Source organism: Salvelinus alpinus, chromosome 22, assembly GCF_045679555.1.
Source record: "Salvelinus alpinus chromosome 22, SLU_Salpinus.1, whole genome shotgun sequence".
In the NCBI taxonomy this organism is placed as follows: Eukaryota; Metazoa; Chordata; class Actinopteri; order Salmoniformes; family Salmonidae; genus Salvelinus; species Salvelinus alpinus.
The window spans coordinates 21,234,154-21,261,069 of NC_092107.1; the positions used below are offsets into that span (position 1 = coordinate 21,234,154).

General features: G+C 41.6%; 1 protein-coding gene across 1 annotated transcript in view; it reads right to left on the bottom strand.

The window, feature by feature from the left end:
- The window catches only part of LOC139549249 (glutamate receptor ionotropic, kainate 4-like), a 408,231-nt gene that overhangs the window by 120,022 nt on the left and 261,293 nt on the right, over nucleotides 1-26,916 (bottom strand). Inside the window, exons 4-5 of the mRNA XM_071359499.1 lie at nucleotides 20,559-20,723; nucleotides 11,340-11,437 (exon numbers count right to left, since the gene is read on the bottom strand). Coding sequence (XP_071215600.1) covers nucleotides 11,340-11,437; nucleotides 20,559-20,723 — 263 coding nt within the window. The remainder of the gene's footprint in view (nucleotides 1-11,339; nucleotides 11,438-20,558; nucleotides 20,724-26,916) is intronic.

Genomic DNA, 26,916 nt, shown 5'->3' on the forward strand with positions numbered 1-26,916 from the left:
GGTGTCTTTTATACAGGTAACGAGTTCAAACAGGTGCAGTTAATACAGGTAATGAGTGGAGAACAGGAGGGCTTCTTAAAGAAAAACTAACAGGTCTGTGAGAGCCGGAATTCTTACTGGTTGGTAGGTGATCAAATACTTATGTCATGCAATAAAATGCAAATTAATTATTTAAAAATCATACAATGTGATTTTCTGGATTTTTGTTTTAGATTCCGTCTCTCACAGTTGAAGTGTACCTATGATAAAAATTACAGACCTCTACATGCTTTGTAAGTAGGAAAACCTGCAAAATCGGCAGTGTATCAAATACTTGTTCTCCCCACTGTATGTATACTGAAGAAAAATATAAACGCAACAAGTGTTGGTTCCATGTTTCATGAGCTGAAATAAAAGATCCCAGAAATGTTCCATACACACAAAAAGCTTATTTCTCTCAAATGTTGTGCACAATTTTTTTTTACATCCCTGTTAGTGAACATTTCTCCTTTTCCAAGATAGTCCATCCACCTGACAGGTGTGGAATATCAAGAAGCTGATTAAACAGCATGATCATTACACAGGTGCACTTTGCGCTGGAGACAATCAAATAAAATGTGCCGTTTGATCACACAACACAATGCCACAGATGTCTCAAGTTTTGGGGAGCACGCAATTGGCATGCTGACTGCAGGAATGTCCACCAGAGCTGTTGCCAGATAATCAAATGTTTCTCTACCATAATCCGCCTCCAATGTCGTTTTAGAGCATTTGGCAGCTTGTATGGCGTTGTGTGGGCAAGCGGTTTGCTGATGTCAACATTGTGAACAGAGGGCCCCATGATGGCGGTGGGGTTATAGTATGGCAGGCATAAGCTACGGACATGAACACAATTCCATTTTAGAGATACTGTGATAAGATGAGATTTTTTTTATCTACGCCCCTACATTTTTAAAAAAGGTATCTGTGACCAACAGATGCATGTCTGTATTCCCAGTCACGTGAAATCCATAGATTAGAGCCTAATGAACTTATTTCAATTGACTGATTGAAAAATGTAAAATGTTTGAAATTGTTGCATTTACATTTTTGTTCAGTATACATATTGCCTCAATTTCCTCGACTAACCCGTACCCCGGCACATTGACTCGGTACCGGTACCCCTTGTATATAGCCTTGTTATTTGTTCTTTTATTGTGTTACTATTTTTCCTGAAGTTAATTGAGCACATTTTTCTTACTTGTTTTTTTTTTATTATGCATTGTTGGTTAAGGGTTCATAAGTAAGCATTTCATGGTACACCTGTTCTATTTGGCCCATGTGACAAATAAAATGTGATTTGATTTAACTTCTGATTCAACAAATGTCTTTGTAGGGAATTTAAAGCTTTATGAGACCACTCTAGGCCTGGGTTTGTTGGAATCCTATCACCTCACACCTAAACAAAACGGGCCAGAGCAATGACACAGCTGACCACAAAACAAAAGGAACAATGGAATATGGAATACGCTTTTTGCATATCTATAATGACAACAAACGGCCAAATTGAATTTGCATCACCCGTTCATCGCTGGCAACCAGAGAGCGGCCGTGCTCGCATTCATCTCCCTGACCAAGTAAAAGCAGCTTCCTGAAGACCGAGGGAGTGAATTTGGATATGCACAGATCTCCTGGCTTCCCTCGACAAGACAGATCAACGGCACAGTGAAGGAGGCGGCCAAGAGGGGTGTGTGTAACAGCTGTGAACCTCTAATTGCAATCCAGCAGCAATAGCAGGCGCACCTGTGTTTTGTTTGCAAGCAGGCGGAACAGAGGTACCCTGCACCGAGTGACACCGAGCTTAACATCCGAAAACATTGCCCCCTGCAGACCTAGCATCCCATCCACCAGGCATGTCTTAATGTGCCTTCCCCCCGCAAATAGCCTGTGGGTTTAAAGGGCCGAATACTGTACATTGAAAATGTCGGTCGACACTGCTAGCCAAGATTCAAATTCCCATTACAAATTATTGTCTACCCTCAGAAAGAGGGATCCAGTATTAGGCTGATGGTGTGTGATTATAAGGGGGTAAGAAAAGGTCCGGCTGATTTGAGCTGAAATCCCTCTAAAGGTCTCTCAAGCGTTCTTGCTGAGTTTTCTTTGGGGGGATCGCCAGGGCTGACCTCTACCTCTTTCGGCAATCAGCCAGAGATGCTGAGTATGGTGAAGTGAGGGGAGATGTGCAAATGAGAGGAGACTTGCTTTGACTGATTTGCGTGCATCTCAAAGCACTACCAGGAAAATGTTAGGCGAGAGGATATTTCCTGGAAAATGGTCTCGGGGCATGGAGGATAGGCAGGAATGTGAGCATACTGGGGTATAAAAGCAATTCCACATCGTACACACTGATATGTGGTGCTGGGCCAGAGAACATGGTGTCCAATAAAATCTAACTGAGCCAGCCGACACACACTACTCACACACAGCGGACTCAGTCAACACACAGGTCAATGTCAGAGAAATATAGGGCAGATATTGAATATCATACGTTGATGACTGCCTTTTCAATACACATGTACATTTCATGACCATGAGACCGAAACGTGTTCAACTTCCATTCATGGCCGTTCAACTGTGCTTTCATCTTGTATAGTGGTCAGAGTTGATGCCTCATGCTTGGCCGAGTGGAATAATCCTGAATTAACATGCACTGTCAATGAGAACCTGGGAGGGTAAACTGACCCAGCGTGGCGTCACCTTCTCATTTCATTAAATTCAACGCTTCAGATTCAGCTTGGACTGATACGTTTGAGCATCTGGGTAAATGGATGACAAATGCCAAAATAGTAATTCTACAATGGGAGGGAAGAACAATATGGAATGCATGCCATTGCCTACATTGCATATGAAGTGTGACTGGCTCATGACGTTTAACCTTGGACGTACGCAAGGTTGCCAGGTCTAGCAAAAATGTATAGCCCAACTCTCAAAACCCACCAACAAGGCCTGAAAACTAGCCCAAAATGTTTTTGGGCAGCAAGAGATGACTAGCCACATTTATCAAATAAACCCTTTTTTCATAACCTTATCGAGCAAATTAAGAAGGAATATTGACATAATTTGTAATGATGTAGGCTAAGAAGAAACATGCAGTTTTTCATCAATATAATAATAATTGTGAGCTGAAGAATATGTCCCAGAGAAAAGATAATTCACCCTTATTAAACTCGCCAGATCATTTTCCATCAATGGTTGTCGATTGAACTTCTTTGAATGCAATGATTAAGCAATAAGGCGCTTTACTCAGTAATTTGTTGAAGCACCATTAGCAGCGATTACAGCCTTGAGTCTTCTTGGGTATGACGCTAACAAGCTTGACACACCTGTATTTGGGGAGTTTATCCCATTCTTCTCTGCAGATCTTCTCAAGCTCTGTCAGGTTGGATGGGGAGCGTTGCAGCACAGCTATTTTCAGGTCTCTCCTGAGATGTTCGGGCTCTGGTCGGGCCACTCAAGGACATTCAGAGACTTGTCCTGAAGCCACTCCTGCGCTGTCTTGGCTGTGTGCTTACGGTCATTGTCCTGTTGGAAGGTGAACCTTCGCCCCAGTCTGAGGTCCTGAGTGCTCTGGAGCAGGTTTTCATCAAGGATCTCTCTGTACTTTGCTCTGTTCATCTTTGCCCCTATCCTGACTAGTTTCCCAGTCCCTGTCGCTGAAGAACATCCCCACAGCATGATGCTGCCACCACCATGCTTCACCGTAGGGATGGTGCCAGATTTCTTCCAGACGTGACCCTTTGGTATTCAGACAAAATATTTAAATCTTGGCTTCATCAGACCAGAGAATCTTGTTTCTCATAGTCTGAGAGTCTTTAGGTGCCTCCAAGCGGGCTGTCATGTGCCTTTTACTGAAGAGTGGCTTTTGTTTGGACACTCTACCTTAAAGGCCTGATTGGTGGAGTGCAGCAGAGATGGTTGCCATTCTGGAAGGTTCTCCCATCTCCACAGAGGAGCTCTGTCAGAGTGCCCATCGGGTTCTTGGTCACCTCCCTGACCAAGGCCCTTCTCCTCCGATTTCTCAGTTTGGCCGGGCGGCCAGCTCTAGGAAGAATCTTGATGGTTCCAAACTTCTTCCATTTAAGAATGATGGAGGCCACTGTGTTCTTGGGGACCTTCAATGCTGCAGAATATTTTGTGTACCCTTCTCCAGATCTGTGCCTCGACACAATCCTGTCTCGGAGCTCTACGAACACTTCCTTCAACCTCATAGCTTGGTTTTTGCTCTGACATACACTGTCAACTGTGGGACCTTATATAGACAGATGTGTGCCTTTCCAAATCATTTCCAAACAATTGAATTTACCACAGGTGGACTCCAGTCAAGTTGTAGAAACATCTCAAGGATGATCAATGGAAACAGGATGCACCTGAGTCTCACAGCAAAGGGTCTGAATACTTATGTAAATAAGGTATATCAGTTTTTTATACATTTGCAAACATTTCAAAAAATCTGTTTTGGAATTTTCATTATCGGGAAGTTGTATTGTGGACATAGATGGACATAGACATAGATTTTTTATTTGATACATTTTAGAATAAGGATGTAATGTAACAAAATGTGAAAGTCAAGGGGTCTGAATACTTTCCGAAGGCACTGTATATGGCCAATATACCACAGCTAAGGGCTGTTCTTAGGACACAGCCCTTAGCCGTGGTATTCTGTCCATATACCACAAACGCCTGAGGTGCTATTATATTATTATATATTATTGCTATTATAAACTGGTAATCAATGTAATTAGAACAGTTAAAAGTATTTTTTTGTCATACCTGTGATACACGGTCTGATATACCACGGCTTTCAACCATTCAGCATTCAGGGCTCTAGCCACCCAGTTTATAATTCTAAATAAATCCTGTTTGCCCATGTGCATAACTATAGACACATCCAATAGGAGAGGTTGAGTGATGAAAGTTGGACAGAGGATCTTGAAATCTCTGAACAAACTTTTTTACACACACACACACACACACACACACACACACACACACACACACACACACACACACACACACACACACACACACACACACACACACACACACACACACACACCGCTCTGGCCCTCCCACTCACTCACTCACTCACCCACCCACCAACAGCCTGCCTCACTGCCTGATTGTCAGTAGCAGCAGGTCACAGGGAAATATATTTTTTTTTAAAAGAGAGAAATGCCATGGCGGCCGCGGCGCAATTTAGAAGTAGCCCAAAAACCTGCAACTCAAAGTGAAGGTGTCACTGACAAGCACTGTGATTCTAAAAGTGGAATCTGCAGGTTTGTCGCTCCGCTTTCATTCGAGCAAGAGAGAAAAAACTGCCTCCCACTGTGATAAGCACCTATCGGCAGTCTATAGGCAGGATGATTTTCTGTGTGTTTCATGCGTAAATGTCAGACATTTCCTTAATTTTCAAAGCCACCTCGAGCTCTTACCAGCTAATGTAAATTATATTGAACAAAAATATAAATGCAACAATTTCAAAGACTTTACTGATTTATAGTTCATATAAGGAAATCAGTCAATTGAAATAAATTCATTAGGCCCTAATCTATGGATTTCACATGACAGGGAATACAGATATGCATCTGTTGGACATGGAAACTATGTGTTTGATGTATTTGATTCTATTCTACTTATTCCTCTTCAGCCATTACCACAAGCCCATCCTCCCCAATTAAGGTGCCACCAACCTCCTGTGGTACAGATCCTTGCAACATGAGGCCGTGCATTATCATGCTGAAACATGAAGGGATGGTGTCGGATGAATGGCACGACAATGGACCTCAGGATCCCGTCACGGTATCTCTGTGTATTCAAACGACCATCGATAAAATGCAATTGTGTTCGTTGTCCGTAGCTTACGCCTGCCCATACCATAACCCCTCTGCCACCTTGGGACACTCTTTTCACAACATTGACATCAGCAAACCGCTCGCCCGCACAACGCCATACACTTGGTCTGCAGTTGGAGGAGGTTTATGGTAGAGAAATTAACATTCAATTATCTGGCAACAGCTCTGATGGACCTTCCTGCAGTCAGCATGCCAATCTCACACTTCCTCAAAACTTGAAACATCTGTGGCATTGCGTTGTGTGATAAAACTGCACATTTTTCAGTTGCCTTTTATTTCCCCATGCATTTTCCTATGATATGCCACACCTGTCAGGTGGATGGATTATATTGGCAAAAAAGAAATGCTCACTAACAGGGATGTAAACAAATTCGTACCAAAAATTTGAGAGAAATATGCTTTTTGTGTGTATGGAAAATGTCTGGGATGTTTGATTTTAGCTCATGAAACATGGGACCAACACTTTACATGTTGCGTTTAGATTTTTGTTCAGTGTCAACGACCATGACTTAGAAGATTTTCTGCAGCATTCAAGAGCAAAACATAAAAAACGGTTAAATGTAATGTCAAAATTTAGATTTTTGCCTAAATAGACATAAAAAAGTAATTATTCATCATACGAGGGCCATAAACAATACCTAGTGATGCTTAAACTGACAGAAAGATTTGAATCTTACCTTTCTGGTAAAAAATTGTTATAAATTGCTGAGGTGTAGTCTATTCTGAGGACACAAGCTGAAGTACACAGAACAAATATAAAAATATGACAAATCATATTATTCAACAAAAGTTGGGGAATAGGACATGAAATTATTGAAATGATTTCTAAATATAGTAACAATCAAATTATAAATGACTTTGATATTTCACCTTTCTTATAACTGTAAAATAAATATGATCATACTGTCACGCCCTGACCATAGAGAGCTGTTTATTCTCTGTTGGTTGTGACTAGGGTGGGTCATCTAGGTGTTTAATGGTTTATGTAGGCCTGGTATTGTTATTTATCGTCTCTGATTGGGGATCATATTTAGGTAGCCATTTCCTCATTGTGCTTTGTGGGATCTTGTCTACAAATAGTTGCCTGTGTGCACACCAGTAGCGTCACGTTTCGGTCGTTCAGTATTTTGTTGTTTTTGTTCGGTGTTCATTTAAATAAAAGAAAATGTACGCCTACCACGCTGCACCTTGGTCCAATCCTTACGACGATCGTGACACATACTTAGTGACAGTACAAAATCTGGCACCATTTCATAACTGACAGAGCATTTTCTGACCAGCATCCTCTGAGCGACGCAGACACAATTCAAATGCTTTCTGACTCATTACAACTTCAGCTTTAAGCACAACGTGATTATGTCTCGCTGTGACCGAGAGAAAGTGGTCTTGTTTAAATTCGACGCAATAATTTTGTATTGTTTCATGTTGAGCGCTCTAAAACATCTATGAACATCACAGCGTGATGAGACTGCCTTTGCTACGTGGGCTAAGGTCTCCCATTTCATGTGCCGTATTGTAAGCTGAGCTGCAAAATCGAACATTTGTTTGCATAGGCCTGAAAATTTCACGTGTCGCTAAGCAAATGAGGTGTCAGATTTCACAGAGTGCACCGCAATTGATGTTGCGCCGTTCACAGAGCACTCGGTACATAAAATATTGGTCTGAACCGGTCCAGAACCTCTCAAAGAGGTGTTAAAAGGATTATACACGGACTGTGAGCTAGGAGTTCTCGGCATCTGTGCTACGCCATTGCTTCTTGTGAAGAGATAAAAACAGGTACTGTTTTTATTTAGTTACCATTGTCTAAATCCAGGTGGTACAGTATGGCTCTGTACAGCATCACTTAGAGCCTCCCAAATGGATATGGAGCACTCCGAATGATAAATTGAGTGTGGGTAATGGGTTGATCACATAGCAAGGGCTGTCATAAGTCCTATTTTCATGCGTCCCCTATTTACTCGGCCTCCTGTCATTTTGCCAGCATCTGTGCACTCTCCCAGTAAAGAATTATGAACACAGACACAATCACTGAGCACAGACAGGATGTAATTGACTCCCCAACACCTTCACAACAACTGCCACACACACATGCACACACACACACACACTTACAAACACCGTATAACACTATATAGGCTACTGTAGATGCATGGTTGATACATTTAGAAAGTAAAATATACAGTGCCTTCAGAAAGTATTCATGACCCTTGACTTATTCCACATTTTGTTGTGTTACAGCCTGAATTCAATACGTATTAAATCTATTTTTTTCTCACCCCTCTGCACACAATACCCCACGATGACGAAGTGAAAACATGTTCTCATAAATGTTTGCAAATGTATTGAAAATGAAATATATGAAAAATATCTCATTTACAGAAGTATTCACACCTCTGTGTAACACCATGATCTATTTCACCTGTCTTGTGTTTGTCTCCCATTTCTTCCCGTTATTCCCTGTGTCTTTATACTGGTGTCCTCTGTCTGTCTGTTGCCAGTTCGCCTTGTCAAGTCAATCAGTGTGTTTTTCCGTGCTCCTGTTTTTCCCTAGCCGCTGTTTTTCTAGTCCTCCCGGTTCTGACCCTGTCCTGACACTGTACCCGCCTGCCCGACCATTCAGCCTGCCTCGAGCCTGCCTGTCGCCCTGTACCTTCTGGACTCTGACCTGGTTTATGAACTTCTGCCTGTCCCCGACCTGCCTCTTGCCTGCCCCTTGTTTTTCAATAAATATCAGACTCGAACCATCTGCCTCCGGTGTATGCATCTGGGTCTCGCCCTGTGTCGTTATACCCTGAGTCAAAACGTTGTAGTAGTACCTTTGGCAGCGATTTAAAGCTGTGAGTCTTTCTGGGTAAGTCTCTAAACGCTTTCCACACCTGAATTGTGCAATATTTGCCCATTTTATTATTTTCAAAGTTCTTCAAGCTCTGTCAAATTGGATGTTGGTCTTGCCATAGATTTTCAGGTAGATTTAAGTCAAAACTAACTAGGCCACTCAGGAACATTCACTGTCTTCGTTAAGCAACGCCAGCGTAGATTTGGCTTTGTGTTTTAGGTTATTGTCCTACTGAAAGGAGAATTCATCACTAAGTGTCTGTTGGAAATCAGACTGAACCAGGTTTTCCTCTGGGATTTTGTCTGTGCTTAGCTCCATTCCGTATATTTTCTTTATCCTGAAACTCTCCAGTCCTTAACGATTACAAGCATACCCATAACACGATGCAGTCACCACTATGCTTGAAAATTTGAAGAGTGGTACACAATTTGCATCATTACTTTACTGCCTTGTTGCGAACAGGATGCATGTTTTGGAATATGTGGATTCTGTACAGGCTTCCTCCTTTTCACTGTCAATTAGGTTAGTGTTGTGGCGTAACTACAATGTTGCTCATCCATCCTCAGTTTTCTATCACAGCCATTAAACTCGTAACTGTTTTAAAGTCACCATTGGCCGCATGTTGAAATCACTGAGCGGTTTCCTTCCTCTTCGGCAGAGTTAGGAAGGACGCCTTGTAGTAACTGGGATAGTGTGTATTGGCACACTATCCAAAGTGTAATTAATAACTTCACCGTGCTCAAAGGGATATTGAATGTCTGCTTTTTTTTTTGTACCCATCTACCGATAGGTGACTTTCTTTGCGAGGCATTGGAAAACCTCCCTGGTTTTTGTGGTTAAATGTGTTTGAAATTCAGTGACTGAGGAACCTTACAGATAATTGTACGTTTGAGGTATAGAGATGCAGTCACTGAAAAATTATGTTGAACACTTTTTGCACACAGTGAGTCCATGCAACTTATGTGACTTAAACACATTTTTACTCCTGAACTTATTTAGGCTTGCCATAACAAAGGCGTTGAATATTTGACTCAAGACATTTCAGCTTTTCATTTTTAATTAATTTGTGAAAAGTTTGAAAACATAATTCCACTTTGACATTATGAGGTATGGTGTGTAGGCCAGTGACAAATGTTTTTTTTTATGTGGAAAAGTCAAGGGGTGTGAATACTTTCTGAAGGCACTGTACATGACACATTGATTGCTGATTGATCTTATTTGTCAGTGTTGGATGCACATCATTCTAGCACATATTAATAATCTAATCACCATTTATAAAAACTGTTAATCAACATTAGTACTATGTGGCTACTGCATTTAAACACACCTCCAGCAATTTATATTGGAAAACAATATTCTCCATCGCACTCCACTCTCCCCTAAAACAGGTCGTAATAAATTGGCCAAAGCACTCGCCCTCCCTCAGTCCCACAGACATGTTCCATCAGCCATGGCCGGCCCTGCTGTCCTCCACTGAGAGACTCCCGATATGCCCAGTTTGCAAAATGAGACCATTAGTGAGATATCCCTTTCAGGGTAATAACAGCGCAATGTGACCTTTCTCTATTGTCATGTACACACCGACAGCTATTAGAGCAACTCGACACTATCCTGTTCGCCTTGAAGAGCCTTGATGTGGCATCATCGTGCTTACATGTCGTCATTGTTGTAGTTCTGCAGAATTCTGCCTTTTAGATGGTATTTGCTTGAAACATGTTAATGCATTTCTTAATCATTTAGCATTAAGAACAGTTTATGAAGGGATACTTCAGGATTTTGGCAGTGAGAGTCCGATGAACTGGTGGATACCATTTGTGTGTCTGTGTCCAGTTTGATTCAAATGATCAAAGCTCGATGATTAGTTGAATCAGCTGTGTTGGGCAAAAACCAAAAGGTGCACCCCTTGGGGTCCTGAGGACCGAGTTTGGGAAACACTGCTTTAAGGGGTCTTGTGTTGTGCATGGTCCGATGAATATATTACAGAAAGTTAACTTGTTTAAGAACGTACAATTCATCTACATGTTAATGTATTCACACAGGGAATGAGCTCAGTTAGAACATTTAAAAGGGATAGACAGTGCACATCACCAGGGAGTCCAAGCCTAAAGACTGATCAAATGGCCACAGTTCTCATTAAAGGGGACATTAAATGTGATTTTATTGACATTTTGCATAATTACCATGCATAAAAAAGACAGTAACATCCTGCAGTTAGTACAAACACTGTAACCTAGGATCATCCACAAATCACTGGAGCCTGAGCAAAATTGTTCAACATCACGACTCAAAGGACCCTGAACTGAAAACGTATAAATTATGATTTTCCATGTTCAAAGAGGCGGTCCTTCACAAAACAGCACCAAACCAATTACAATTTGTCTGAGAACTGACTAGTTTAATGTTGTATGCTGTTGAGCCCCTGATTCTTGGCCCGTCGGAATTTAACATGGGTAAATTCAGACAATAACTTAGAATGTTCTTAAAAATAGTCTGTCTGCTGTGGTATTGACATGAGTCAAGCACGGTCTCAAAAACACAGTAATAATAAAACATATTGTTCCATAATATGACTGGCAAACAGTGCTGTTGTGACACACAAAATAAATCGAGCCAAAATGCGAGCCAGCACTCACCTCTTTCTCTCCACAGATATTGCTGATGATGGAATTGGAAGCAGGGCTGGCGGAGGGACCCAGGACTCCCACCACTCCTTTGGACAGGATCTGGCACACTGTCAACACACAGAGACAAGCATCCAGTCAGACAATACAGGACATGGTCCAAATACCACATTCAGCCTATTAAATAGGAGTTGCATGTTGCTTAGTGTGTAGTTTTAACCTGCACTAACAGTATGAGCCAGCAGTTCCCAGTTAACCTTTAATAAGTAGGAGGTGTTTGGGTTTGCTAACTACTAACTTGATCATGTTCTATTGATATATTAACTTACAGCTGCTCTGTATCTGATTTCACATCACAGATATTAAACCTACGACTATAGATCACAATATGACAGATTGAACGGTGGTGCAATGATGGAACATAATTACTGTAGCAACAGGTTGGATTGAGATCTGGTCATGTGGAAGTTTTTGCTAACCACTTAGAATCTCATGTCAACAATCCTTCATTTTAAGATAACAATTGGGGACGAAAGTAGTACTTAAAAGTGGCATGTAGGAGTTAGTGCCAACCAACAGTTGCTGCCATGCAGGGGCACACCGACCTAGTTAAAATAATAGCTGAGAACTACATTAAATCTAAACCAATCAGATATTTGATCAGTCTTCCAAAAGCATTTGTGATATCTCTTTTCTAACATTCACCATCACACTGAATCAGTGTATGAAATTGAATTTTTGGGGGGGGAGAAGAAGAAATAGAGCACAGTATTTCCTTTGCAGTCCCCTGCACATGGGTTTGGGCTTAAATCTTACTTGCAGGGGAAACAAAATGCAATTTCAGGTGGGGCTTGATCCCTGTCTTTCATTAACATTCTATGGCAGTCAGGAGGAGGACTGCTGTCTGAATATGTGGTCTGCTGCCCAAATGGCACCCTCGTTCCTGTGTAGTGCACTTATTTGGACCAGGGCTCTGGTCAAAAGTAGTGCACTATATAGGGTGCCATTTGGGACACACAGAGGAGGGCGACAGACTGGCTGAGGTGGTGGATGGGCCAGTAACAAACCCCAAATGAGGGTAAAGATGTATAAAGGAAGAGTAAAGGTGGACCATTTTTGAGCCAGTGGAGCAAAGCTCGGGATTCTCACCGAACGAGATAGAAAATTTACAGGAGCAGTGAATCAAATGATTAATAAATAATCCCTTTGTCATCCAATGGAGTGTCCCGTACATTCCCCTCCTCCTCCTCTCCCACCCACCTACCCCTCTCTCCTCCATTTAAAGCACATTTGCACCTGTCTGCATGGCTTCACCGAATTACAAAGTGACCGGATTAGGCTTTTCACAGGTCGGCATTTTCTATTTTACACAGGGAACAGAATGGCCTTTTGTCATTTGGGCAAAAGTCTGTCCTCCGCACTCTCTCCTCCATCCTCTCTCTTCCGTGACCTGGAAATCGATAAGTGGTCCAGTGGTAAAGGAGAGTGTCAATTCGTTAGTAAGCAAATGGAAGACGGCCCTCCCCTCCTCAATAGACTTTTAGCGAGGAAGCACACGTCTAACCTACTTGAGTCCTTCGCGGAAGAGTTTTGAAATCCTTTTTTCTATCAAACTAGCTAAATTTGTTTATTACTTTATATGTTTATTTTGGAATTCCACCCTGAAGACGCGCGATGGGATAAGGACAGCCATTTCATAAAAGCGCATTTTCATCCACTTTAGTCACGTCTACTCCAGCTCCTGCATTTGACGTCACCGGTATACTAACCACCGGTCCTGGGATCCATCATTACGCGCACCTGCAAGTCATGAGGCACAGCTGGACTTCATTTACCTCACTTACAGTTCAAATCGGAAGTTTACATACACCTTAGCCAAATAAACTGAGTTTAAATGTTTCACAATTCCTGACATTTAATCAGAGTAAAAATTCCCTGTTTTACATTTACATTTAAGTCATTTAGCAGACGCTCTTATCCAGAGCGACTTACAAATTGGTGCATTCACCTTATGATATCCAGTGGAACAACCACTTTACAATAGTGCATCTAACTCTTTAGGTCAGTTAGGATCACCACTTAATTTTAAGAATGTGAAATGTCAGAATAATAGAAGAGAGAATGATTTATTTCAGCTTTTATTTCTTTCATCACATTCCCAGTGGGTCAGAAGTTTACATACACTCAATTAGTACCTGGTAGCATTGCCTTTAAATTGTTTAACTTGGGTCAAACGTTTCGGGTAGCCTTCCACAAGCTTCCCACAATAAGTTGGGTGAATTTTGGCCCATTCCTCCTGACAGAGCTGGTGTAACTGAGTCAGGTTTGTAGGCCTCCTTGCTCACACATGCTTTTTCAGTTCTGCCCACAAATGTTCTATAGGAATGAGGTCAAGGCTTTGTGATGGCCACTCCAACGCCTTGACTTTGTTGTCCTTAAGCCATTTTGCCACAACTTTGGAAGTACGCTTGGGGTTATTGTCCATTTGGAAGACCCATTTGCGACCAAGCTTTAACTTCCTGACTAATGTTGCTTCAATATATCCACATAATTTTCCTGCCTCATGATGCCATCTATTTTGTGAAGTACACCAGTCCCTCCTGCAGCAAAGCAGCCCCACAACATGATGCTGCCACCCCCGTGCTTCACGGTTGGATGGTGTTCTTCGGCTTGCAAGCCTTCCCCTTTTTCCTCCAAACATAACGATGATCATTATGGCCAAACAGTTTTTGTTTCATCAGACCAGAGGACATTTCTCCAAAAAGTATGATCTTTGTCCCCATGTGCAGTTGCAAACCGTAGTCTGGATTTATTATGGCGATTTTGAAGCAGTGGCTTCTTCCTTGCTGAGCAGCCTTTCAGGTTATGTCGATATAGGACGCGTTTTACTGTTGATATAGATACTTTTGTACCGGTTTCCTCCAGCATCTTCACAAGGTCCGTTGCTGTGAACTGGGATTGATTTGCACTTTTCGCACCAAAGTACGTTAATCTCTAGGAGACAGAACGCGTCTCCTTCCTGAGCGGTATGACGGCTGCGTGGTCCCATGGTGTTTATACTTGCATACTATTGTTTGTACAGATGAACGTGGTACCTTCAGCCATTTGTAAATTGCTCCCAAGGATGAACCAGACTTGTGGAGGTCTACAATTTTTTTTCTGAGGTCTTGGCTAATTTCTTTAGATTTTCCCATGATGTCAAGCAAAGAGGCCCTGAGTTTGAAGGTAGGCCTTGAAATACATCCAGAGATACACCTCCAATTCACTCAAATTATGTCAATTAGCTTATCAGAAGCTTCTAAAGCAATGACATCATTTTCGTGAATTTTCCAAAGGCACAGTCAACTTTGTGTATGTAAACTTCTGACCCACTGGAATTGTGATACCGTGAATTATATGTGAAATAATCTGTCTGCAAACAATTGTTGGAAAAATGACTTGTGTCATGCACAAAGTAGATGTCCTAACCGACTTGTCAAAACTATAGTTTGTTAACAAGAAATTTGTAGAGTGGTTGAAAAACGAGTTTTAATGACTCCAACCTAAGTGTATGTAAACTTCCGACTTCAACTGGATTACCTCCCCTATATCTGGCACTCCCTTCGGTTCTTTCCCCAGTCAGTATTGTTCCTGTGTTATGCGTAGACGCTACTGTTACGTTGTCTCAATCCATGTTTGTTGTTTTATTAAACGTTTCACCTGCTTCTCGACTCTTAGCGTCTCCGTTATAACTTTCCCTCTCCTCGCCATCTCTCCTTGATTACCTTTTTTTAAAAAGGAGGCCAGAGGACGACGGAGAGAGGACGCAGTAGTTGCGCAAATCCAATTGAGAAAAGGCCTATGTGTCCATCTTGGATTCTCTTCTTGCTCCACCTCAGTCTATGGACAAAGCAATTTACATCTGTGACAAGTGACAACTTCTCCAATATAAGTATGGATCATTATAATGGATTCTGCACAACTTCTGTCTAATCTTGGTCAGTGGGTTGTCTGGAGTCCATTCAGTTTAGAATTGATTCCCTCAAATCAATACCTTCTTATTGAGAGCCGCAGCATGTGCAAATGAGAGACTATGTACGCATGGGACCTGGAGTTCAGTTCTGTGAACCCACATTCAGTGGTGGAAAAAGTACCCAATTGCCATACTTGAGTAAAAGTAAAGATACCTTAATAGAAAACGACTCAAGAAGTGAACGTCACCGAGTAAAATACTACTTGAGCAAAAGTATTTGATTTTAAATATACTAAAGTATCAAAAGTAAATGTAATTGCTAAAATATACTTAAGTATCAAAAGTACAAATCATTTCACATTCCTTATATTAAACAAACCAGACAGCACGATTTTATTTTTATTTTTTATTTAAGGATAGCCATGAGCACATGCTAACACTCAATTTACAAACGAAGCATTTGTGTTTAGTGAATCCTCCAGATCAAAGGCAATAGGGATGTTCTTTTGATAAAAGTGTGAATTAGACCGTTTTCCTGTCCTGCTAAGCATTCGGAATGTAACGAGTGGTTTTGGGTGTCAGGGAAAATGTATGGAGTAAAAGTCTTGTTTTCTTTAGGAATGTAGTGAAGTAAAAGTTGTAAAAAATATAAATAGTAAATTTAAAGTACAAAAAACGACTCCAGTAGTACTTTAAAGTATTGTTACCCACATTCATATTCACACATGAATGCACACACTACATAATAAGATATATTTTTTTAACTCTTGTAAAAAGAGCGTGTAAAAAAACATGAAAAATGTCACATGTAAATGTTTGTAAATGTTCATGGGGCAGACACGTGGTTTACGGACACGTGTCTGACGTTTTACACAAATCTTTTACATTGTTTTACACAAATATCACGTGGAAAAACAGACACGTGAGTTAGAAGCTGAAGTTTTACATGGATATTTTTCATATAACTCAGACATGTGGTTTGCCAACATTTCACGTGTGCTTTTGTAACTGGTGGGATTAGAAACCTGGTCTCCCAGGGAAGAAGCCAACATCTTGGACCATTCGACCAAGCAGGCCAACAGTTATTTTGAAAACAAACACACAAACACACACACACACACACACACACGGCTGGGCAGGTAGTGCTGGCTGTGTGACATTTCCTCCTTACTGGTGCCACTGATCCATCCCTAATCCAATTGCTGCCTGAGCAGAGCCACGACGGCACTAAATTAGGGAGGGGGTTTGCAGGCAGCCAACCAAGCAGGGAGAGGTATACAGTTGTTTTTATGTATGAGGAGGAGCTACCACGGCCATTAAGCTCTACTGATTCTGAGAATTGGCCACAGTTTTACGGGCGCCTAACCAATTGTGCTATTATGTGGTTTTATTCCCAACTTATTTCGTACATAATGTTTCTGCAACCGTATCTTACGGCAAAAAAAAGAGCTTCTGGATATCAGGACAGCAATCACTCACCTCGGATTAGACAAAGATTTCTTCCTCAACAAGCAGGACGCACAGGATATACTGCTAATATCCGACAAGGCCAACATCCCCGTTATTGGCAAGAGAAAGAGACGCAGATACAGAGGACACAGAGCGGGGTGGCTCAAAAGGATCTGCAGAAGGCGAGTGGGAAAGCTGACGTTACTGTCAATATTACTCACCAACGTACAATCATTGTACAATAAATTAGATAAGGTACGATCACGAATATCCTACCAACGGGACATCAAAAACTGTAACATCTTATGTTTCACGAAATCATGGCTGAATGACGACATGGATATTCACCTAGCAGGATATACAGTTGAAGTCGGAAGTTTACATACACCTTAGCCAAATACATTTAAACTCAGTTTTTCACAATTCCTGACATGTAATCCTAGTAAAAATTCCCTGTCTTAGGGCAGTTAGGATCACCACTTTATTTTAAGAATGTGAAATGTCAGAATAATAGTAGAGAGAATGATTTACTTCAGCTTTTATTTCCAGTTCAATAAGGTTACTGACTGAATGATGGTATGAATCTAATGGGCATACACCTACAGTACAGTGTGCTTTTAACCCCCTAGAGTCGATTGATGCACCGGTGCGACAATCTAAGTAACATAATAAAATAAAAATTGTAATCTGTCAATTTAAGCTAGAGATATGTTTTTTTTAACTGCATGCGTCTCAATCAACCGCATCCCCCTATGTCGCACTTCTACATTTGCGGTTTTAGGCGGCAGAGCTAGAGCGGTGTTATGAAATAATCCTGAACATTTTTCTTCTCATGAAAATGTCTGTAGTGACCAAATGGAAAGGTTAGACTCTCACAAACACAATGGTGGTCTCCATTTTGCTGTACGACCCCCACAATTGTCAGGGGACTCGTCTGAAGTCGATACCGTCAATGTGCCAACTTCTGTTTGTAGCATCCGAACCATTTGGGCTACGAACTAAAGGGTAAAGGGGAGATTCTCACAAACACTATGGTTCTCTATTTTGCTTTAGGATCCCCACGGGATTTGTCTGAAGGTAACCGGTACCGGTTAACAAAAAAGACAGGAAGTTTGACGGTAGTTTTGTGCCTACCCCAAAAAGGGGTTAAATACTTGTAAAAAAGAATTTAAAAACATAATAATATTTCCGAGCTTTCTTATATCTCCAAGATTAAGGACAAACACTTCAAAACCTCGTTTCTTATGATAGATTTTTTTGACTGTCTTTTTTGTCATTTATTACTGTGTTATTCAATGCATTTCTCTGGGCTATAGTACTAAAGGCCAAATTCAATATTTTGTTGGTGCTGGTGCAAATGATTTTGGGGTATCTCAGATTGTTCTGGCAATTCTCCCATTGAAACTTCATCGTGATTGTGACCTATTATGTATAAAATGGGTCACACCATTAAACGTACCAGAGAGTATATTGTTCCAAACAATGTGTCTAAAAAATAAGCTAAATCAAAAAAAGGTACTTTTGTGATATTAATATTTTTTAATGTTGACTAAATTCATGCGAAAATGTGTATTTCAGAATCTAGACATACTCCATATGTTAGAGCTCACTACAAGGAGTATAATGACGGCTGTTGCGGAAACGGGCAACAGTAGCCTGGGTAGCAATCTGTTTAGCTAAATTACACTCCTTGTACTCCGCAACATGTGCCAAAGGGAAGAAAGAAAACATTATCCACTCTGCTAGAAGGGTTTTTAACAGCCAAGTGTCAGTATGGCCCACACTGGCAACACACAGTACGTGTACTTCATGTTAGATAAGCAGACTGGTAAAAGTGTATTCTATTCTCCTTCTGTTCCATCTAATCAAAGTAGCTGGTATAAAAATACCAGCATTAAAATGTTGAAATGTTAATGCATTGTTAATATTTCATTGCACTGTATCCAACCACAAGGTCATGGCGATAGGCTGATTGACATAGATTTTTCCAAATTCTGTCCACCTCATTAGATTTCTAGTATACTACATGGTCAAAACAAACATCTGTGGTCCCGTGTGGCTCAGTTGGTAGAGCATGGCGCTTGCAACGCCAGGGTTGTGGGTTCATTCCCCACGGGGGGACCAGGATGAATATGTATGAACTTTCCAATTTGTAAGTCGCTCTGGATAAGAGCGTCAGCTAAATGACTTAAATGTAAATGTAATGTAATCTCTTTCCAAAATCATGGGTATTAATACGGAGTTGGTCCCTCCTTTGCTGCTAGAACAGCCTCCACTCTTCTGGGAAGTCGTTCCACTAGATGTTAGAAAATTGCTGCGGGGACTTGCTTCCATTCAGTCAAGAAGATCTGCACTGATGTTGTGCAATAAGGCCTGGTTCGCAGTCTGCGTTCCAATTCATTCCAAAGGTGTTCGATGGGGTTGAGGTCAGGACTCTGTGCAGGCCAGTAAAGTTATTCCACACCGATCCCGAAAAACCATTTCTGTATGGACCTCACTTTGTGCATGTGGGCTTTGTCATGCTGAAACAAGAAAGGGCTTTCCCCAAACTGTTGCCACAAAAATGGAAGGACATAATCGTCTAGAATGCCATTCATTGTATGCAGTAGCGTTAAGATTTCCCTTCACTGGAACTAAAGGGCCTAGCCCGAACCATGAAAAATAGCACCAGACCATTATTCCTCCTCCACCAAACATTACAGTTGGCACTATGCATTCAGGAAGGTAGCGTTCTCCCGGCATCCGCCAAACCCAGATTTGTCCGTCGGACTACCAGATGGTGAGCGTGATTCATCACTCCAGAGAACACGCTTCCACTGCTCCAGAGCCCAATGACGACGAGCTTTACACCACTCCAGCCGACACTTGGCATTTCGCATGGTGATCTTAGGCTTGTGTGCAGCTGCTCGGCCATGGAAACGCATTTCATGAAGCTCCTCGACAAACAGTTCTTGTGCTGACGTTGCTTCAAGAGGCAGTTTGGAACTTCGTAGTGTTGCGACCGAGGACAGACAATTATTTTATGCACTGTGCGCTTCAGCACTCGGCGGTCCCGTTCTGCGAGCATGGGTGGCCTACACCTTTGCGGCTGAGCCGTTGTTGCTCCTAGTCGTTTCGACTTCACAATAACAGCACTTACAGTTGACAGGGGAAGCTCAAGCAGGATATAAATTTGACAATTTGGCTCGTTGGAAAGGTGGCATCCTATGACGGTGCCACGTTGAAAGTCACTGAGCTCTTCAGTACGGGCCATTCTACTGCCAATGTTTGTTTATGGAGATTGCATGGCTGTGTGCTCGATTTTATACACCTGTCAGCAACGGGTGTGGCTGAAATAGCCAAACCCACTAATTTGAACGGGTGTCCACATACTTTTGTATATATAGTGTATTTACTATATATCTTCAGGCTAGTCATTCCAACCAAAGAAACAAAACAAGTCCAAAACCTTTTGACATCCACACATCCAAATACTTTTTAAACACAGAGAGAACCCATCAGCTATTTTCCAAAAATGTGTTTGCCACTGCCACTCGTTACTACAAATATTCCTAAACAAGATAGACTTATCCCGCTGTACTCAAGGGATATCTGAAAGTGGGAGATAACAAGGGAAGACGGGCACTAAATTGAAATGACTGACGGAATGATGAACGGCCGGCAGACAGATACACAGACCCTGACAGACACTGACAGCCAGCCAGCCAGACAGACAGACGTTTTAATGTGGAACTCCGTGACATACTGGTCTTTCACTTTTTGAAACGAATGACAAAAGTCGAACATCGAAAGCTACCTCGTACTCCCATCCTCGCCCGCCCACTACTTACTGGTCTCTCCCATCTCATATTCACTGTCTCTCAGCAGCTCAAAGATGTCCACCTCCAGCTTGCCTGTTGTGGAACGGTTACTGGACCGGTTGATGCTGTCCTTCGCCAGAGTGATGGCCAATCTCTCTCCCCGGCTGCACTCCATTGGGTCGTCAAGTATGGCGGCTGCAGAAGAGAAGGCGAAGAAAGAAAAACATTAGAAGGGCTCTTTGGATACCCAGTGTCACGATGGCACACATTGGCAAGACACAGTACATATACTTCAAGATTTCCTCAAACATACTGTGCTGCAAATCATGCAGAACTACAGAGAACGCCCTTATGGTTCATGGGGGTCGTTATATCATTACCAAATGTGAATATGGTTCTGTCAGTATAAAGAACTGACTTCTACTTGCTACGGTGTAAAAAAAGAAGCCAAACACAAGAGCTTTACACATCATGCGATGCCCAATCCGGAGTCCCGGTCTAAATCAAATGAATCGTGCGCTGAGTGCGCGTGAGTGATGAGGCAACACATTTTAATAGGGCTGTTCCCGTTCACTCTTGATTTATCGCAATCACGTTGGAATTAACATCATTGTTGTTTTACACATGATGCGCACCCCTCCAACATTTGAATATGGCGAGAATGCATGTGTCACAACTACACGTGTGTGGGTGAAATGAATATGAAGGACTCAAAGAAGCAGTTGAGAAATGGGGCTTCGCTGTGCGTTCTAGCAAGCGAATGAGCAACTCGGTGGGCGATTCACGACACAGTTTTAGGATAATTGACGTGGCATATTGTGCATAGGTTGTAATCCTGAGTGCGTCCCAAGACAGCAGGTTCAGGCTCAACATTGTAGCGTAATTTGTCGAGTTAGACTAGGGTTGAGTAAAAAATCATGACATTTTACGTATAAATCAATTGACGAGTCATGTGAACCCTGAACTCACCAACATTACCATACTCTAACTAAAACCAGACAGGGAATGTATAATTCCTTCCAAAATTGACACAATCCACCAGAAGCAATAGCATTCAAAACCTGCTTAAATGCTAAATAATAGCGTTCTTTCTGTAGGAATGTTGCCCGACGGTGAGGTCAATCAATGCATGTACAAACATGTGTACAACTGACCTCTGCATTTCTCTATGCTCTGAGTCAATACATAGCTCAACTCGTACAGCAACGTGCTAGGTTCCTCTAAAGAGCAGGTCATTTGCCTGACATTTTTGTCGAAATTGCAAAAACATTCACACTCCAGGCTCCGCTTTAACAGCAAACACAGCTATTACTGCTTTCCCTGAGTTCTCCAGCGAGTGAGATTAATAGCACTGTACTTAGATACAGGATCGGATCTAGATGGAGGTCAATGACAGTAATAATTACTGTAGCATTAGAGCTGATAAACCACAGCCACGATGCGATAAAACTGGCCTTTTCCCATGCAGATCACACAGATAAAACTAACCCAAGTTCACTTTGGTCAATGAGACAACCATTTATGCAGAGCAGCATTTAGGGACGTTTACAAAGATTCAGATGAAAGTAAGCAAAAGGTTGTCCGAGGTTTATTTATCCATTTATTTGTCCATTTATCCATTATTTTACACTTCATTAAACTTTTGGTAAAGGGGATGCAAAGAGGGACATACTGGATTAGTCAGCGTGTATGTGCCTTGCCTTGTCTCTGCTAGTGCAAACAGAACGCAGCCTACAGAATATAATTAACATGATGGGGGGGGGGGGGGGGGTTTATCCAATTAAAAGTTATATAGATTTGATGACGGCAAATAAAGTGGACAGCTTGTGTCACACAGAGCTTTTTTTGTAGATGCATTTGCAAATTAACACAACTAATGAACATGTGATGCGTTCTTGTCACCTCATAATATATCACTATGGGAGTTTGACTACGCAATTAACAGCCATGGTATTACGTTACTTTAACTTAGGTTACTTTATTCGCTCAACATGGCAGTCGAATATAATCAACTGGAATGCAAAACATTGGGGTTTGCAAGATGTACCTATAGCCTACATTTATACACAAAACATACTGCATAAAGAAATGACCGACAGTGTACGTAAAATACATTTCATGTTTAAAAAGTAGCCTTTAATGAATGTCCGCTTGCCTGCCCACATAGCAGTCACACCGTTAGTTACACAGCCCAAATTGGTCTCTCTTATTGCCTCTGGCAAGTTTTGTTCTGTTTCTATAGTGAGAGCAGCAAGGGCTAGAGCTGGGCAATTCTCTCACACGATTCAGACACCCTCTGAGCTGTAGTTACTCTCGCCTCTTTAACATTAATATCTCCTTCCTTTGAATGAGAGGTTTATTTCAAACCCCAGCCCTTGAACCTTTTAAACCAATCAATGGGCAGCCCAGAGGTGTGCCGAGGCATTTGCAGGACACACTGTATTACAGTACGAGCACGGTCAATAGCCGTCTTTCTCTCTACATGTTTGTAATACGCTGTCCATTTTCAAAGCTCTTGGGTGTGTAGATGCCTGGCCATTACCTGATATGGAGAGGAAGAAGGGTGCAATGGGGAGGAACTGGGCTGTGTTCACATGGTGATTTGGAATCAATGCTATAGTGCACTATCAGGGCCACATTCAGTATAGGCAAACATTGTTGAACGTTGCAGATAGAAATGTCATTAATAGAGCTAACGTGAATCCGTATATCAACAGTAAATGTCAGAGATTTGTTTGTTCTACATTATATATTTCTGCCTGGACATTCCAAATCATTGTGCCCTCCTGAGCAGTCCCATGCCTACGGCTAGGGAAAGCGGCAGAACGGCAAGACCGGCGTTTCTCCATTGAAGATACATTGCTACACATTCATAACCCAAGAACATTGCTTATACAGTAGTAATTGCATATACAGTTTTCCATGCATACTGTAGTACCTACAGCGAGTGATTCACATACTTCAGGTGGCCTCTGAAACAACGATTGAGTATCTCATGGGAACATGACGTGGGATGTGTGAGCATCTGTAGTGCGTCTCAGTGACTTGAGGACATTAGACAATCGCTCGCTTTCTCGCTGAGGTGAATTGTTGTCCGACTGCAACGTGTATTCACGGGGAATCTTTCATGTTCATCCTGAGAACACGGCAACATTGAAACAAGAGAGAGAACACAAAGACAGACCACCGCAGATATCGGTTGATCCAAAACTTAATAGCAGAACATTAAATATGACTATGGGCTGCACTCTGAACCAAAAAGGTTTTTAAAACCATCAAATGGCAAAGCGCCTCATGAGGTGCTCTTACCGTCCTCTGAGGTTCCCTAATTCATCGCTGCAGTCTCTTATCAGCACAGCTCACTACTTAAACACACCAAGCGACATAACAATCAAGCCAGAGCCTAGAAGCATAAAGAAATACCATCTATTTAAGATGTGTACAGTACAGAAAAGGAGCGTTTCACACATATCGCTTGAACATTCGCGAGCCTCATAAACATGATGGCGTTTCAAGATCTCAGGTATTATTAATATTCCTCTCATCAGGCTTCTCTCCACTCCGTTACAAGAAAGGGCCAGAGGGATATTTCAGGAGATTATTACAATTTATCTTGTCTTCGCTACCAAGCTGAGACAAAAGTGATTTCAAGGTTATATTAGCCATTAATATTTAATGTTGTTCGCTGGCCCTCATCTGAAGGACCTGCTCCTGACTATAATTACAGGGTTTATACGCTGGCACTGATTCAGACACCCTCTGAGCTGTATTTACTCTCTCCTCTGGAACATTGCTATCTCCTTCCTCTGAATGACTGAGAGGTTCATTTCAAACCCCAGTCAGATTCCTTCAAAATGTATTCCTTTTATTAATGCAAATTGTCTCACTTGTAAATCAATTGTAATATTTCAGTCTGTTAATGAGCTTGGTATTTTGACCGTGGGAATACAAAATCTCCACTGATTACTTCAGACACTAATTAACAAGACAGTGGACAGGGGATTTTTGATCAGTGATTTTACTGTTGAATGAGGGTTGGGAGGGGGGCATCAAGGTGCGTCAGCGAGCAGCATAGCCAATAGGCTATTTGCCATGCATGTCTAATAGCTGTTTTATTTACAAAGTGAATGACAAAGTATATTAAACTCAATATTAACACCATTAGAAGCCTTTAGTAGATTAGCTGGAAGGGGTGGACCATCCTCCTCAGTAAATTTCTTAAAAACAAAATGTGTGAAACATTAAGTGATCGTTTTTAGATGAAACTATACTAAATAAATGTACGTCACCAAATACACACTGTAGGGTAGCAGCACTCTGTAGGGTAGCCGGAGGACAGCTAGCTTCCGTCCTCCTCTGGGTACATTGATTTCAATACAAAACCTAGGAGGCTCATGGTTCTCACCCCCTTATATAGACTTACACAGTAATTATGACAACTTCCGGAGGACATCCAAACTATCAGAGCTCTTGCAGCTTGAACTGACATGTTGTCCACCAATCAAAGGACCAGAGAATGAATCTAGTGCTGGAAGCATAAGCTATAGCTAGCTAGCACTGCAGTGCATAAAATGTGGTTAGTAGTTGACTCAAAGAGAGAGAAAGACAATAGTTGAACAGTTTTGAACAAATTTAGCCTAATCAAACCCCCGGCTCAAACAGAGAGGGATGCTATTTTAGCTAGCTGGCTATGGCTATCCAACACAGGAACTCTTCCAAGTCAAGGTTTATTTTGCTTTTATTAATTTATTGCCACCGGGGCACACCGGTGTAACTACTAAACTGGTTTCTGACTGTACATTGTACTGCATGATTGTAGCGGGTTTACTAACGTGTTAGTTCTAGTAGCTATGTTGACTATGACGTGACAACAATGTAGACTGTGTGTAGCAGTTAGCGGTCATGATATGAAGTTTTGGCTTGGAAAGTTTTTTTTGCCTGGTCACAGAGAGCTGATGTGATGTGCAATGAAGTCCACAAGCGAAGGGAAAACGTGAGAGGAGGAGAGTGCGTAGATAGTTGCGAGAAGGAGTTATATACACAACGAGCAAAGTGATCATGCTGTTTTTATGTGGTTGCGATGAAAGGGAACTTTGTTTGCGTGTTATCAGGGGTGTATTCATTCTGCCAATTCTGTCTTAAATGAAAGCAAACAGAATGAAATGGGGATAAATATACCTTAATTTGTCCAATCGAAACTCTCATTGGCAACTGTTGGACTAATGATGTCACGCCCTGACCATAGTATGCTGTTTTTCTCTGTGTTGGTTGGGGCGTGATAGTGACTTGGGTGGGTCATCTAGGTGATATTGTATTTCTATGGTGGCCTGATATGGTTCCCAATCAGAGGCAGCTGTTTATCGTTGTCTCTGATTGGGGATCATATTTAGGTAGCCATTTCCTCATTTGTGTTTGTGGGATCTTGTCTATGTTTAGTTGCTTATCAGCGCTAGTTGTATAGCTTCACGTTTCGTTTGTTCGTTTTGTTGTTTTTTGTTCGGTGTTCATTTAGTAAAAATAAATATGTACGCCTACCACGCTGCACCTTGGTCCATTCATTACGACGATCGTGACAAATGATTAAACGCTAGATCAGCTAGATGCAGGCAAGAGTGTGCAAGGTGGTATTGAATGTGTCACTGTATGTCACCTTAATTCTCTCGACCTGTGCACCTACGTTGTAAACTTTCATTCATAGGCTAGGTTGTAGCAACCTCATGATGGGTAAATGGAAAATTTGAGAATCATGTAGTAGCCTAAATCGATGTTACATTGAGCTGGGTGAATGAAATATGAATGACAGTCAACCAATATGCTGTAATAGAAATAAAGCCATGCTCATATATATATATATTTTTATAATCCTCCCTCATATTAAATGGCAACGACCGCCACTGATTCACACCCCTTGACCTTTCCCATATTTTGTTGCGTTACATCCTACATCTGTCGTTCTGCCCCTGAACAAGGCAGTTGTTCCTAGGCCGTCATTGAAAATAAGAATTTGTTCTTAACTGACTTGCCTAGTAAAAAATAAAAATGATGGGGTATTGTGTGTAGATGGGTGAGAAGAAAAAAAACAATTTAATCAATTTCGAATTCAGGCTGTAACACAAGAAAATGTGAACTAAGTCAAGCGTATGAATATTTTCTGAAGGCACTGTACTTTCCAGAGGTGTCTAGCATCATATTAATTATTATATTCATATTATAAAATGTGTTCATTTACATCATTATAGAAGTACTTTACATCCAAACAATTGAACGTGGCGGACCAAAGAGATTTATCTATGTGGGTTAGCCAAATGTTCATGAGAGCTTATGTTTTCCACCGTATTGGAGCACAACCTGTTGCTTCATTACAATGGCAACATAGTGAACCCTTTGC